This window comes from Meleagris gallopavo, chromosome Z, assembly GCF_905368555.1.
Source record: "Meleagris gallopavo chromosome Z, MGAL_WU_HG_1.1, whole genome shotgun sequence".
Taxonomy (NCBI): domain Eukaryota; kingdom Metazoa; phylum Chordata; class Aves; order Galliformes; family Phasianidae; genus Meleagris; species Meleagris gallopavo.
In genome coordinates, this window is record NC_139435.1 from 11,795,994 (window position 1) to 11,811,715 (window position 15,722).

Below are 15,722 nucleotides of genomic sequence, written 5' to 3' on the forward strand. Positions count from 1 at the left end.
TTGCTCGCTACCCCTCTTTTAATGTAGCCCAGGGTGCAGTTGGCCTTCCAGGCAGCAAGCACACGTAGTTGGTTTGCTTTTCATCCACTAGAACCCCCAAGTCCAAGGGCTGCACTCCAAATTCTACTCTAGTTTGGGATTGCCATAGACCCAACTGCAACACACTACACTTGATCTTGTTGAGCCACGTTAGGTTAATGTGGGACCACTTTTCAAGCTTGTCTAGGTCCCTTTGGATGGCATCCTTCTCTCGTGTCAGCTGCACCACTCAGCTTAGTCATCAGCAAAATCGGTGAGTGTGCTCTCAGTCACGCTATCCAAGTCACTGATAAAAATGTTGAAGAGTACAAGCTTGTAGCATTGCAGACAACAAATTTCTGTTACAAAACTTCTCTTATGTGCATAGACATGTAGAAAGGTCAAATGAGCTGTGGACTCTCACAGAAATAACTGGTAACATGACTTAGTACTTGATCTATGTTTTGTCTTATCCAGGAGAGAAAAGCATTCTGTACACCCATTTACTTTTGATGTTCTCAGATGTGTTCCTGATGAAACAATGGAAGTTGGCAAGAGATGGGTGAAGTGTGATTATGCACTGTGTGGGTGACTTCAGTGTAAGGAATCAATTGAAGCACCTGATAGGCAAATGCAATAGAGCTTTTCTCATTTTATTAAGGGGTGTGAGAGAGCTCTAGGCACTTAGTGTAAAAGAAGATAATTACTACCTTTCAGTAGTTGAATGTTGCTGCGTAGGCCTGGGTAACTCACTAAAGTCCTGTTGATGTTAAGTTTCCTTTCTGTTCCCTTCCATTACTTCGTTTTCCCTGAGGACTGAAAAGGGAGTGCATGGCATGAAAAACTCACGAACTGGAAGCTGAAGTGTCAGCTTGCAGAATTTTTTTTTCTTGCAAATTATGATAGTCAGTTTAGAACTTAGTTCTGAAAAGAATACAGTGGAGGAGACACACCCATTGTATCTTAGCCTAAATTCGTAGGGAAAATCATGCAACAAAGGAAATCTGGTTTATAGGACTCGTGGTCCTTTTTTTTTTTTTTCCCCTTCATGTAGACTTTGGTTACTATAAACTGAACTTATATATAACTTATTCTATTTTTTTGAAAATGACAACATTGCCCTAAATAGTACCTTTTTTTTCTCTTAAAATTCCAAATATATTGTCTTAATAGCATCCTTACTAATTTTACAGTTGTTAATAAGAGACTGGTCACTCCAAAAGTGTGATTCTATTGATTCTTGAACTAATTTGCTACCAGAATCGTTTAAAATGGTTATAGTACTGTCACATAAATACATAAAGATTTTTAAAGTAATAATTAGGCCTTATACTTTCATGTACAACGGATGCTTTCATTTCACATATTGTAAGAGATAAGAGAGAATGATGTGAAGAAAGCAAAGCCATGAGGGGATATGCCCACATACTTACACAACTCTCAATGTTTTTTTCCTTACTCACACTCTCTGTGTGCCATCTGTACTCTAAGTCAACTATCTTTTCTCTTCCAGCAGCATATTTCTCATATTGAGGAAGTAATGAGGGAAAGCAAAAATCAATTCCTTATATGTCTCTAAACAGTAGGAAAAGGGCTGATTCTTTACAGGATTTAGTAAAGGAGAACTATCCCTGAAAGTTGAAGGAAGTGCCGTAATGTCTGCTGTCTTGCTTTGTTGTTTCTATCAGTACCACTCCTGCTAACAGTCAGAAGAATGACACTCAGCTTGATGGGCTTTTGGCATGGCTGCACTGGGATGTTCATATGTTTGACTGCCTTTCTAGTTTCAACGCACTATATCAGAGCTTTAATACTTGCTTGTCTCTAACAAGCATGAAGTGTGGTGGAAATAGCACTGGAATTCTGATCGTTTCATGTGAAATGTGAAAGATGATTACGTAGCTTCTCAAAATTCTGAAGTGTTTGAATTGATTGATCTGCTTAGCAAATAAGAGAATTATAGGGGTAGGCAATTAGAAGGGAAGATAGGTATTGTTCTTGAATCTCTGTAGAAATATCCAAAAGTCTGGGACTACGGGTTTGGAAAAAGAGTGTATATATAAGGAGTCTTGCATATACTCTTCTCATTGGCAGCTATGCTTATGCTTTGTTCCATTAAGAAACTAATTAAACTGTTTTGCTTCTGGGGAAAATGTAAGTGATTTCCTGGTCTGGGAATGTGTATTGACTTTTAGGACAATACTGTTTTACACACTCCCATTGTTATTTTTGGGGATATCGAAGACCTTTGAAGGACCCAAATCTCTTTCTCAGATGATGGCAAAGCTTCCTCTTGGTAAAAGGATATTCATTACCCCATTTTTATAGAGTAAAATAAGCTCATTTTATTAGTGTTAGATTTATTAGATGGTCATATCCTGACCTAGATCTTTAAATGTCTCTCCTGAGTATGCAGAAGAAAGTTTATATGTAAGGCTAATATCTTTTCTATGATGGCAAATATAGTTGGAAAATTAGACAAGCTTTCAGCTATGCAAGCCTGTTTTTCACTGTGACACCTGAGCACCTAGTTCATATTCTTTTTATTTTGTTTTGATTACTTCCTGAAGTATAATTCTGCTTGTGTATCTAAGACTCATATTTGCTGTATAACCTCTAAGCCACTTCATGTACAGCTGTTATAGGCAGGGTGTGCTTTTTGTTAGTTCCAGAGTTCAGAATCTCTTTTTTATTTTTTAATGCTTTATTATGTTTTTAAACATGTTTCCTTCTATAACAATTTTTAAATGATAATCTAAACTTAAGGGGAAAAAAAAAAACAAAAAACCCCAAACCCTAATAACTCCTTAGTTTATTCTTCTTTTTGTTCTTTATCTGGCTTTTAAACTCTACTCGCTTGTAAATTAATGTACCTGCTCTTAAAATCATAGAATCATAGAATCACTAAGGTTGGAAAAGACCCACAGGATCACCCAGTTCAACCATCCACCTGTCACCGACAGTTCTCACTAAACCACGTCCCTTGATACAAAATCCAAACCCTTCTTGAACACCTCCAGGGTCAGTGACTCTACCAACTCCCTGGACAGCCCATTCCAGTGCCTGACCACTCTTTCAGACAAGCAGTATTTCCTAACGTCCAGCCGAAATCTCCCCTGGCACAGCTGGAAGCCATTCCCTCTAGTCCTATCACCAGTTACATGAGAGAAGGAGCCATTCCCCAGCTCACTACAACTTCCCTTCAGATAGTTACAGAGAGCAGTAAGGTCTCCCCTGAGCCTCCTCTTCTCCAGACTGAACAATCCCAGCTCCTTCAGCCACTCCTCATAAGGCCTGTGCTCCAGACCCCTCACCAGCTTTGTCGCCCTTCTCTGAACCCACCCCAGAGTCTTAATGTCTGACATGGAAGAAGGAAGGGATGCCATTCAGAGGGACCTCGACAAGCTAGAAAGGTGAACCTGATGATGTTCAACACGGCAAAGTGCAGTTGTGCACTTGGGCCAGAGGTATCCCAGGCATCCATACAGACTGGAAGGAGCAGTCCTTGAGAGCAGCCCTGTGGAGAAGGACCTGCAGGTGATCCTTGATAGATGAAAAACTTAACAGGAGCCACCAGTGTGCCCTTATGGCTTGGAAGGCAAATGGTATCCTGGGCTCCGTCAAAAGAGGGGTGGCCAGCAGGGACAGGGAGGTGACTGTCCCCCTCTCGTCTGTTGTTGTGAGGCTCTATCTGGAATACTGCTCCCAAGTGTGGAGCCCTCACTTGGAGTACAAAAAGGACAGGGAGTTGTTGGAGAGGGTCTAGAGGAGGGCCACAAAGATGATCAGGGGACTGGAGCACCTCCCCTGCGAAGACAGGCTGAGGGAGCTGGGCTTGTTCAGCCTGGAGAAAAGAAGGCTGCGGGGTGACCTCATTGCAGCATTTCAATACCAAAAGGGAGCCTACAAAGAGGAGGGGAATCAACTCTTTGAACGGGTAGATAACTGCAGGACAAAAGGAAATGGTTTTAAGTTGAGAGAGGGGAGATTGAGGTTGGATGTCAGGGGGAAATTCTTTACAGAGAGAGTGGTGAGGTGCTGGAACAGGCTGCCCAGAAAGGTTGTGGATGCCTGTCCCTGGAGGTGTTCAAGGCAAGATTGGATGGGACTCTGGGCAGCGTGGTCTAGTATTAAATGTGGAGGTTGGTGGCCCTGCCTGTGGTGGGGGGTTGGAGATTCATGATCCTTGAGGTCCCTTCCAACCCTGGCCATTCTGTGATTCTTGCAGTGAGGAGCCCAAAACTGGACACAGTACTTGAGGTGCAGCCTCACCAGAGCTGAGTACAGGGGGACAATCACTTCCCTCTCCTGCTGGCAACACCATTCCTGATGCATGTAGGGCCTCGCTACCCCCAGGCACATCAGTGCTTCCTGACAACTTGGTATCATCTGCAAACTTACTGAGGGTGCAGTCAATGCCCTCATCCAGGTCATCAATAAAGATATTGAAGAGGACAGGCCCCAGCACTGACCCTTGCGGAACACCACTCATGGCAGCTGGATTTAGCTCCATTCATTCTCTGGGCCTGGCCCTCTGGCCAGTTCCTTATCCAGCCGAGAGTTTACCTGTCCAAGCCATGGGCTGCCAGCTTCTGCAGCAGAATACTGTGGGAGACAGTGGCAAAGGCCTTGCTGAAGTCTAAGTAGACTACATCAACAGCCTTTCTCTCGTCTACCGGCCGGGTCACTAGATCATAGAAGGAGATCAGGTTGGTCAAGCAGGACCTGCCCTTCGTGAACCTATGCTGACTAGGTCTGATCCCCTGGTTGTCCTGCACATGCTGTGTGATCTCCCTCAAGACAATCTGCTCCATAACCTTCCTTGGCACCCAGGTCAGGCTAACAGGCTTGTAGTTCCCTGGGTCCTCCTTACAACCCTGCTTGTAGATGGGAGTCGCGTTGGCAAGTCTCCAGTCTTCTGGGATCTCACCAGTCAACAAGGAGCACTGATAGATAATGGCAAGCAGCTCGGCTGTCACCTCTGCCAGTTCTCTCAGGACTCTCGGGTGAATCCCATCTGGCCCCATGGACTTGTGACAGTCCAGCTGGAGTAGTAGGTCTCTGACTGTGTTCTCCTGAATCGTGAGGGGTTTAGTCTGCTCCCCAGCTGAGACTACCAGGTCAGAGACTGGAGTACCTTGAGGATAACTAGTTTGACTTTTAATGTAAGTTTCCAAAGCAGGTCTTGCACCTCCAGTTTACGTTTCTGAATCAGACAGCAACAGCTGGCTTGCCAAACACTGTAATGATATACTGTGGCCTAGGCAGAGAGCAAAGTTGTGTTGATCACTTACGGTCTTGTACCAGTTAGGATACCTCCTACCTGATAACTACCAGTAGGGGGAGCCCGTTTATTTTGAATAACCTCCAGGAATGTGAATTAAATAGTTCTGCTTTCTTTCTAGAAATTTTCCAATGCCAGAAAATTGTGTTTGCACTCTGGTTACTGTTTTGAATAAACAGAGGTGCAGTGTGTTTAGGTATGCTGCAACCTCTATCAATGTCCTGAAAATGCTGTGTATCAGCGTGTTATACTGTCTTCTAGGTGATGTTTAAACCGTAGTAATGATGTGGCACTGTTACTTTTATGTCTGACTTTATTCTGTTCTGTCTCCTTTCTTTTTTTTTTTAATTATCTGGTGCTGCATTGCTCCTTTCTTTTAAAGATGTGCTTATGCTTTCAAGATAACGGTGAGCCAACATTCCACTAATGAGAATGAATTTACATTTTCCTGCTAATTTCAGCGTTTGCAAAGTTATGTCACTGCTGAATATCAGAAATTCCAAAGGAATTGCCAATTTCTTAAAATAGTAATTGTCTAATTTTTTTACATACAGAGACACAACTGGTAGTGAAAGTGAAGACAGTTCAGATGAAGAGTTAACTGGTCCTTCCACAGTACTCCAGGCTTCTGTTCAAAGTTCTGCTGGGGATGATGATGATGAAGAATTCATTGGTCCACCACTTCCACCAGGGTTCAAGGACAGTGATGATGATGATACAGAAGACGAAGATAATGTAAGTAATTTGTTCCTCTTTAATGTTTTAATGCTCTGAATAAACTCTAATTTTTAAGTATGCTCTTTGCTTTGTGGTTGGATTTGCATATGACGTATGACTGTGATTTGAAATGCAGACTTTGTGTAGTGATAACAAATGCAAACAATTGTTTTCATTTGAAAATACACATTTTAAAACATATATACGTGAATGTTACCAGAAGCTCATCATTAATTAATATATTTTATTTATTTAATGTCTTCTTCCACACTGTAGAATAACTATATAAATAAGTATTTTATGTAAATATTTTAGGTACCTTCTTTCTAGTATGTTCAAAGTTTTTTCAGGAGAGGTATGTAGAAGTAAGCTTAAGTTTAGGGAGAATAATTATGTCAAAATTACTGGAGAAAATATGCAGCCGTAGTTGAGGAGTATTTTTTGTTGTTTTTGCTTTTAGATTAAATAAATGCTAGTCTCTTTTGTTAGAGTGAACATAATTCTTTTCCATGTCTGTTGAAAGCAAGAAGGAAACACTGAACAGCTGAAATTGGGTATTACAGATACTCAGCTGATACACATTTCTATGTTTAGTTCTTCTTTCTCCAAATTTTCCTGGAGTTGTGGTTTCGCCAGGCAGGCAACTGAGCATCACACAGTGAATCACTCACTCCCCCCTCTCCCAGGGGGCAATGAAGAGAATCAGGGGAAAAGGTATAGAATATGTAGGTTGAGAGAAAAATAAAAAACAAAGCTATTTACTAGGACAGAGAAGGAAGAGACAAATAACAATAACGATAAACTATGTATATATATGTAATGTAATAGTTATATATATGTACAAGTGATACACAGTGCAATTGCTTACCACTTGCCAACTGATGTCCAGCCAGTCCCTGAGCAGCAGTAGCCCTCATGGTCAACTCCCCTTAGTTTTATTGTTTTTCACATAATGAATCTGAAATGCCCTTGTCATTGTACCTACTCAGCAACAACTAAAATGGTAGTGTGTTATCAGTATTGTTTTTCTCCTAAAGTCAAATCTTGGCCTCATACCAGACACTGTGAAGAATATCAACTGTCCCAGGTGAAGCCAAGATACCTGAATTGACTATTTTGTGGCAGTGGATATTGTATGACAGTTTCCATATTCTTTTGTAGCAAAAATGAAATAAATGCTGGAAAAACAGCTTTTGGTACATTTAGTAGAATGCAAAATCTCTGTCCTGTTACACAAATATAAATCTATTCCTAAAAAAAAAAAACAAATTTTCAGCTGCTTCAGGGATTTCTTGTCAATTCCTATTTTGTTCTGGCTAAATGTTTAGCTTGTTGCTCCTTTTCCTGTAACATCTTATCTTGAATTGCTTCAAATATAAAATTTCAGATTACCCGCTTAAACAAAACAAGAGCAGTTAAGCAGTAATATACCTGCATTATAGAGTGAATTCAACTTTTTTTTAAAATTTATTAATTAGGAAAATGATTTAGGATAAATGCTGATGCTTTAGGGTTTGTATGACTATCTGATCTGCCTCACGCTACTGTTGCCTACTGATTTCTTTGATTATCAAACTGTACGTTCTGGGTTCACATCTCCTGTGATCATTTCTGTACTCTACCCATAACTTATTTTGTCTTAGTGAACCAGCTGCTGTCAGATCCCAGACTTCCTCTGGGAGTTGAATGCCTTAAGTTAACTTCTTACTTGTATCTATACCAGGAATCCCCTTCATTTCATGTAGGGGTGCTGTGTACTCAGTCCGTATTCCTGAGAACATTATAGACTCAGCTGGTTTCTCCTGCTGTGGTTCACTTCGTATTGAAGTGACCTCTTATTTTCTGCCAGTTTTAATAATTTCTCCCGTCTCAGATCTGCTTGTTTATACATCTTTTGGATCATTGTAAAATCTCAAAACACAGTACTTCATCCAGAACTTTTATCAAATATGAATCTCCAGAATAACAGAATCATAGAATTATAGAATGGTCTGGGTTGAATGACGATCTAGTTTCAACCCCCCTGCTATATACAGGGTTACCAACCAGCAGACAAGGCTGCCCAGAGCCACATCCAGCCTGGCCTTGAATGCCTCCAGGGGGCATCCACAACCTCCTTGTGCAACCTGTTCCAGTGTGTCACCACCCTCTGTGTGAGAAACTTCCTCCTAATGTCTAACCTAAACCTTCCCTTTCTCTGTTTAAATCCATTCCCCCTTGTCTTATCACTATCAACACATGTGCCATTCCCCCTCCTGTTCATTGGCTCCCTCCAAGTACTGGAAGGCCACAATGAGGTCTCCCCGGAGCCATCTCTTTTCCAATCTGAACAAGTCCAGTTCCCTCAACATTTCTTCGTTGGAAGAAAGGTGCTCCAGCCTTCTGATCATCTTAGTGGCCCTCCTCTGGACCTGTTCCAGGAGCTCTGTGTCTTTCTTGTACTGGGGGCCCCAGACCTGGACGCAGTACTGCAGATGGGGCCTCAGAAGAGCCAAGTAGAGGGGGACAATCACCTCCCTCTCCCTTCTGGCCACCCCTCTTTTAATGCAGCCCAGATCACAGTTAGCCTTCTGGGCTGCAAGCGCACACTGCTGGTTCATGTCCAGTTTCTCATCCACCAGGATCCCCAGGTTCTTCTCCACAGGGCTACTCTCAAGAAGATTGTCCTCTATTCTGTATAACAATTCCTATATTGAAAAGTACTTACATCTACGCTGTAGGAATTGTTTAGTCTTTGTGAGTTTGGGCCTATTTTAGGATCCAGTCTGTTAGTAGTGAGCCCAGCTCCTTCTCATTTTGAAGAAAATAAGTTTAGCACAAAGAGCAAAGTCTAAAGTTATCTGTTAATATATGTTAAGTTTGTATATGTACTAGGAAATGCTAAATCTCAAAAAAGTATGCTTGTTATGCACAGATATGTTGTTCTTTCTTTGGAGCATCATCGCAGTACCCTTCTAAATCTCTGGTTCTAGTTGTCTTTTCTTTGAGAAAATAGAAGTGCAGATGGCAAGTTTGAAGCCTTATAGCAGTAAGTAATTAAATTCATATAGAAATTAATAACCGGGCCTGGGAATCAAGACCTACTGGTGTCTTTGATCTTTAAAGTTTTCCAGGATTGTCAAGGAAATTAATTCTGTACAACACTAAAATAAAACAATGTAAATTTGAAATCGTCCTAAATCCTGGCAACTAAACTGAAAGTTAGCCTTCCATCTTTTAGCATTTCATAGAATTAATACACAAAACTTTTCATGACAGAAATTACTGGAGTTTTCTTTTGAGAATTGATGCATGTAGCTTGTGATTTGACCACAATTTTGTTGTAGGACTGGATTCAGATTTAGAAAGATTTCTGCTGTGGTACCATAGCCTATTTCAGAGATATCACTTTCTGCAGTTAGAAAAAGGCGTTGTGTATTTAGCAGCGAAGTTCTGAGATAAAATAGATATCTTTTGCAATAAAGATTATTGGCAGTTGTCTTCCCAGCATTTACTGAAGTAGCAGAATTATTTGTTGTAACAAAACAAAATATTCAAGATCTGTTTTGTCGAATTATCAGCGGAAGACTCTCTTGACACCTCTTTTTTTGGTTAATTTTAGTCATGTAATTTTGTTCAATTCACACAAGTCAAAAGTCTTACAGACAGATGATACCTACTCTTCTAACTTATGAGATAGTTATCTTTTTCGTCTCAGTGATGAGTGCTGTATGCATTCCTAGATGACGTTACGTTCCAACCACATATTAGTGCCAGGTTGTAGCAGACTCCTTCGGTTATTTTTGTATTTTTGGGACGAATTAGGTCTTGTAGGAAAAAGTGAATAAATGCTGAGCACTCATTTAGGTAGGATTGTAGTTCAGGAGAACAACATTTTTTAATAATTGAGAAATTACAGGAAGGTGCATAGAGATCTTTAAGTGGTAAAACTATATGTACCTTTAGTAACAGTGGATTTGTTTAATGGGACAGGTTAAGACTTTCAGTAGCAGAGAGAACCCATTGTTTATAAGCTATCAGCGAAAGAAAAAAAAAAAAAGTACCAGTTTCTTTCAATCTCCCTGTTATTGTGCTGTGTACCTGTTGTTCTCTGTCAGTGGTGGTTGTACCATAGTAAGGCTTTGTATTTTGAAATCTCTAAAATGCAATCTCAGTAATATACATATAAGTCATTTTGGAGGATAAGAACTGAATTGTTGCTGTAACTTTTGCTAATAAGGTGCTTGGTTTTTTATTTTTCTTGTTTTTACATAATTGCTTACATAAATGTCAGATTTATGAATTCTGAGCACCAAGTATGATTTGTTTCCATTAACTTTCCCGAGAGCAGTAAGTGTCTTGTTTAGTGAAACACTTGCTTTGGTTCTCTGAATTTCACAAGAATGCAAACGAAAAACAGTTTGCAGAAACAGGGTGGTTTTTTTCATAGACCTGTTTCTTTTCTAATTCAACTTGTGTTTCTCAATATTCACTTTGCTTGTAGACTGTGTTAATTTCTAGCAACATTATAGTATTAAGAGTGTATGCATACAAATATATATATGGTATTTGAGTAACGCTACAACTGTCTTGATGAAGTGGAGTAACTGGAAACCAGAGTTAAAAGACCTCGATGAAAAGTTTCAGACAGAAAGGTAACTCACAGTCTGGTGTGATTTAAGTTTGTCTGAACTTAAGACAATAGTTACAAAACAGTCTAGAATAGATTTGGTTGAGAATAAGCAGAGCAGCAGAAATATGAGACTTGTGGGTTTTCAGTCTAAACAGTTAATTTATAACTAGGAAGACATTGTGTCAGCATGGATGCCAGAGGCCTTTGGGGCGTAGAGCATCTCCTTACTGCTGTTCATGAGCTCAGTTGTTTTCTTTCCTCTGAAGGGAATAAGGAAACAGCTGTGCTGTCCTGATTTCCTGTTGATCGATTGGTGATCACAGTGCGATCCTGTGAGCCTCCCAGAAAGCAGGTGTTGATGTTACAAGAACTCTGTTATTCCTTTTTCTTGGTTGTACTTCAGCCTGTGGTTGGTATGCATGGGGACACGCTTGGGAGAGGAGAAATGGAAAGCTTCATTGAATAATTTGTTTTGTATCCAGATGGATTGTGAGATAGTCTTTCTCAAAACATGAGCATTTATATTTTTGACCCTGAAGGAATTTTTCTTTAATAGTTATATGAATTGAAGTTCTGTAAACTTTGTATAAAAAGTAAAAAAAACATCATAATAGTGGCTTTGCTGTGGTAACTTGCCATTGTCTCTTGAGCTCAACTTTAGATGTATTTTTTTGTTTTTGTTTTGTTTTGTTTTGTTTTGTTTTTTTTCTGCCACCACTTGTTCTGTTGTGTCTCTCTGTTTCCTGTATGAGATTGTCAATAGACAGATTTGTCAAAAGTGACTGCAAAAAGAAAAGCATCTTTTGAGTTTAGGGGTGCCTCAGGACTTCCCAAACCATACCTTATTTTACCAAGTGATCATCATGTAGAAGGAATAACTGGTGGTTATTGTTTTTGATGGGATTTTTTTCTTGTTATTGGAGTTTCTGGGGAAAATTGTTAATATAAATTGCCAAATGTTTTGCCTTATAGTATTTTGAGTCAGCACTATTAGTTTTTGAATATTTTATGTAAGACTTTGCATTTCTATTATTTACATTTAATTAAACATAACCTTTTGAGTTGAGCCATGGATGCTATATTATGTATGAATTCTGACTTGAGTTACTTTTTATTCTGAATTTATATGAGTTTGTTTTGTACACTTAAGTATTTACAGTAGCTGTTGTAAAGGATTTTTCTGTTCTTGATTAAATTCTATGTTGATATTCATGGTATATATGTTTAACAAATCAATATTTAGATTTAATGGCTTACGTATCTATGGTGGTACACCTTCACTTGTGCCAGGAGTGGTGATTCATAGCATGACACAATATGCTTGTAAGTACTTAAGAAATATTTTAAAGTGCTTGTTTTGTAGTAATGTAAGGGACACCATTTTATAGAGTATGCTTTTAAGGAAATTAGAACTTTTGGTGTCAAGTCCCCTTGATACTTTCCTCTTGTTACAATTTTCCTTTTTATATAGAATACTTGCATTAATTTGGGGAGTAAGGTAGATAAGCAGTAGAACTGTCCATTTGAGGTGTGACTAGTGCTTTCAAGTAGTACTTCTTTTCCCCTGAGGGAATAAAAGCTTGATTGGGTTGTCAGTACTTTCATGTGGTCATAAGCTGTGGTAAGGAATTGGTAAGGAAGGAGCAGTGTGTGTACTGTGGCCTTGAAGTTTTTAAACTTTGATTTCTGTCCACAAAACTGTGTCGTGGAAGATTTGAAAATCTTTTTGTTTCCTAAAAATGTAAGGAATATAAGTGTGAGACTTATTTCTCAAAGGACAAATTTATTACAGGGACATTTTTTTACGTGGTAAACATTGAAATTGAGAGATGTGACAGTCTTTGACATTTTTTTTTTTTTTTTTTTTTTTTGGTCTGAGCTGGACCCACTGGAGCTGTATTTAGCATTTGTGTGATCCAAAAAATTCAGTCTGGAGGCAGACAGGGAACTAGCCACTGCAGTCATGTCAGGTTAATGAATGAATGCATTTAATCTAGGACATATTGCATTTTCAAGGTAATGGATGACACCTATTGAAATGCATTTGTAAGACGATATTTGTGAATATTCTCCTCTACATCTGATTAGATAACTGCTGAGTTCTCTTAACTTAATTGAGCACTAACAACTTGCAACCCTTTTTTCCACACTGAAGCAACAGGTATAGGAATGGCTGTTGAAAGGATTTCCCGGATGGATTTGTAAGCCTTTATCTTCTCTGTCGAACATGGTTACATTTGATTCCTCTTTGGAATTGAGAACTGTTTCTCCCTTCAGTACCAAACGGATAGTAGTCATATTGTAATTATGTCCCTGAAACAAATATAGCCTTGAGCCCCTTCAAGGCTGTACTCTGATTTGGGCATATTTCCAAAATGATAGCATAGTCCTATTCCAAGTTTTCAAATTGTTTTGAGACACTTCAGATTTTTTGCAAGGTTTTAACAGGACATGCTAGTAATACTGGATTGTTCACAATGGAAGAAAGCCATTTCCTGCTGGTGGAGAATTTAAGTAGGCCGTAATTATTCCAAATTCCAATTTAGCCTGGCTATGGTACCAGCCTAAAAATCATGGTCTTGTAAAAATAAATAAATGTTATGGGAATTTTTGGTTGTCTTAAGGAGTTTATACATTTATTCTGTGAATATTACTTACCCAGTCATATTTCTTCCTTTCTAAAGAAGCAAAAGAGGAGAAGCTGAACGAAGCAATTTTTGTATATAAAACAGAAGTGGAAAAGTACAGTTTTGAAGATGAGTTTCTTTTTGAACATCTTCTAGTCACTGATACATTGATGAAAAATAGATGGTAATTACCATTGCTTCTCATTTCCTTTTGCATTACCTTCTTATAAAATCAAGAGGAAAATACTTTTCTCATCGCTATGCAAAGTGTATTATTTGGTTTTGACAGCATTTCTACTGTAAAATTCAGGAAAATGCAATTTTTTTATGCTGTGTATGGGATAAGTCATGGAACTTTTTTAAGGATCATCAGTATCAAGAATGTGTATCACCAGTATCAAGAATGTGTATCAAGAATGAGAAGGACTGTCTCAAAAGTGAGTTGAAAAAGATTTGGAAGCTTTACAAAATTGAAGCATAATCAACCCCCCAAATTTCAGATAATGAAATCAGTGTATGTACTTAAGAGAATCAATAAGAAGCTAGAGAAGAAGAACTTGAGAGCATCATACTTAAGGAATACAGGAATCTAACAGGGTAATTCCCCTTAGAAAACGCCTGTCTTTCATAAAAAGGTATGTGCTTTTCCCCTCTTGAACTCGCTGCCTTAGAGTAAATGATTGCACGTGGAGGAAACAAATATACTTACAGAAATATCTATTTATCAGTTCTGCAGAATGTTGTAAGACCCTTCTGATGTATTTCTTATTGCAACTTTATGCCTTCATGCTACTGGTTTTAGTTAGTACTTTGAGTGAATATGAGAAGTTGTAAGTATTTTTTCAGATGCTTTGTTTTTTGAGCTTGTTTTTATGCGTACTTTATGAAATAATTAACAGATATATTTATTGACTTCCAAAGACTTTAAAATTAGACAGAGGTGGCTTCAGTAGTGTTAAATGAAATGTGATACAGAACATAATTAAGATCTCTGAGATTTGCTGATAAATAAGGGTAGTAACAGTAATTACATTCCATTTTTACTTTTTGACACCTTCTTTGAGACCTGTCTGGGCAGCATGACCTAATGGAGCCTCTAGAAAGCTCCTTTGGGAGCTGTTGGTACTACTGCTATATTTGAAAAGTGAACCATGTATGGGATCTCTGTGCTGGTCTCGCATGATGTTGTTGTTTTCGTTATATCCAGAAGATTTTGAGGGAGATAATGTCCATAAAGAAGAGTGTTTGCTGTCTGCTGTGTTTGAGACATGGGCAGATTTGAGGCTGTACAATTCTGTAATCAACCTCTTAAAAGATGTAAGGAATTCTTAGTTTTCTAAGCACATATTATACATGCATATCTCAGTCTGAGGCAAGACTGTACTTTCCAGATTGTAATATTTAACAAAATACATAGTTGTAAATGTTAAGAATTCTATTCATGCAGTGGCATAAGAACATATGATCCTAAATGACTTTCTTTAGGAGGAGATTAAAATCTTTGGGAATTAAAAGACTAAAATCAATTTTTTTCTTTGAGAGCCTGAAAGACTTATGCAGTCAAAACAAATTAGTTAGTCACCTTCTTCCATGATGCTTTTGTTGACAATTGCAAAAAAAAAATCTACCATGCACTTGTACAAAGAAGCACAAATAGCATACTGTTTTTATCAGTGTTAGAAGACAAAATGTTTCTAGATTTGAGAAGGGAGCTAATAGCAATGCTAGTAGTATTCTATGCTATATTGTTATTTAATATGTAAACAGTAGGTTTTCTTTATATCTGGCATGCAAATGTTATTTGAACAAGTTATTTATACTGTAAATGGAAAAATAATACAGAGAACACTTGCGAACAAATAGAAAATAAAGGGAATAGCTACATTTCAAATGCTAAGTATTTGAAATATTCATGATGGAGATGATTAAATAATTTAGAAGGGATAGATTTGAAGGAAGAGTTTAAGTGACATGTAGTTACATTTCCTTTCCAAAGCAAGTCTTCGCAGGATTTTCAATTAACAAATGATTTATGTTAAACTGCTGCAACTGTAGGCTGCTCCAGTGGTATCCTTGGAGAGCAATTTTGTTGACTCTTGGAATGTCTGCTGTTTGTTTAAAAGATGGCTTTGGATTTTTATGAACATGAGTCTACCATGTGTATTGTTTTACAACTGCTGCAATGGCATCTCTTATTTGCAGGTGGGCACTTAGCGGTTATTCAGGGACTATACATACTTGATGCTAACACTATCCAGATCACAAAAGAATCATACTGAGCTTTCTTATTTTAGTATTGCTTATGTTGTTTTGTATTTCAAAATGTAATACAATTATTTTCAAAATATTAGGGTCTTGGATAATATTATGCTGCGTGGCCTTGTCTGCTGCTTATAAATGCTTATTCAAATTGCATCATTGTAACTGAGGTATGATAAATGTTCACAGAGCCAAATATTTTGAG

The 15,722-nt window shown here is 38.3% G+C and overlaps 1 protein-coding gene across 1 annotated transcript in view; it reads left to right on the forward strand.

The window, feature by feature from the left end:
- The window catches only part of WDR70 (WD repeat domain 70), a 143,318-nt gene that overhangs the window by 4,405 nt on the left and 123,191 nt on the right, over positions 1–15,722 (forward strand). The window contains exon 5 of the mRNA XM_010725350.4: positions 5,857–6,037. Within this exon, the coding sequence (XP_010723652.1) occupies positions 5,857–6,037 (181 nt within the window). The remainder of the gene's footprint in view (positions 1–5,856; positions 6,038–15,722) is intronic.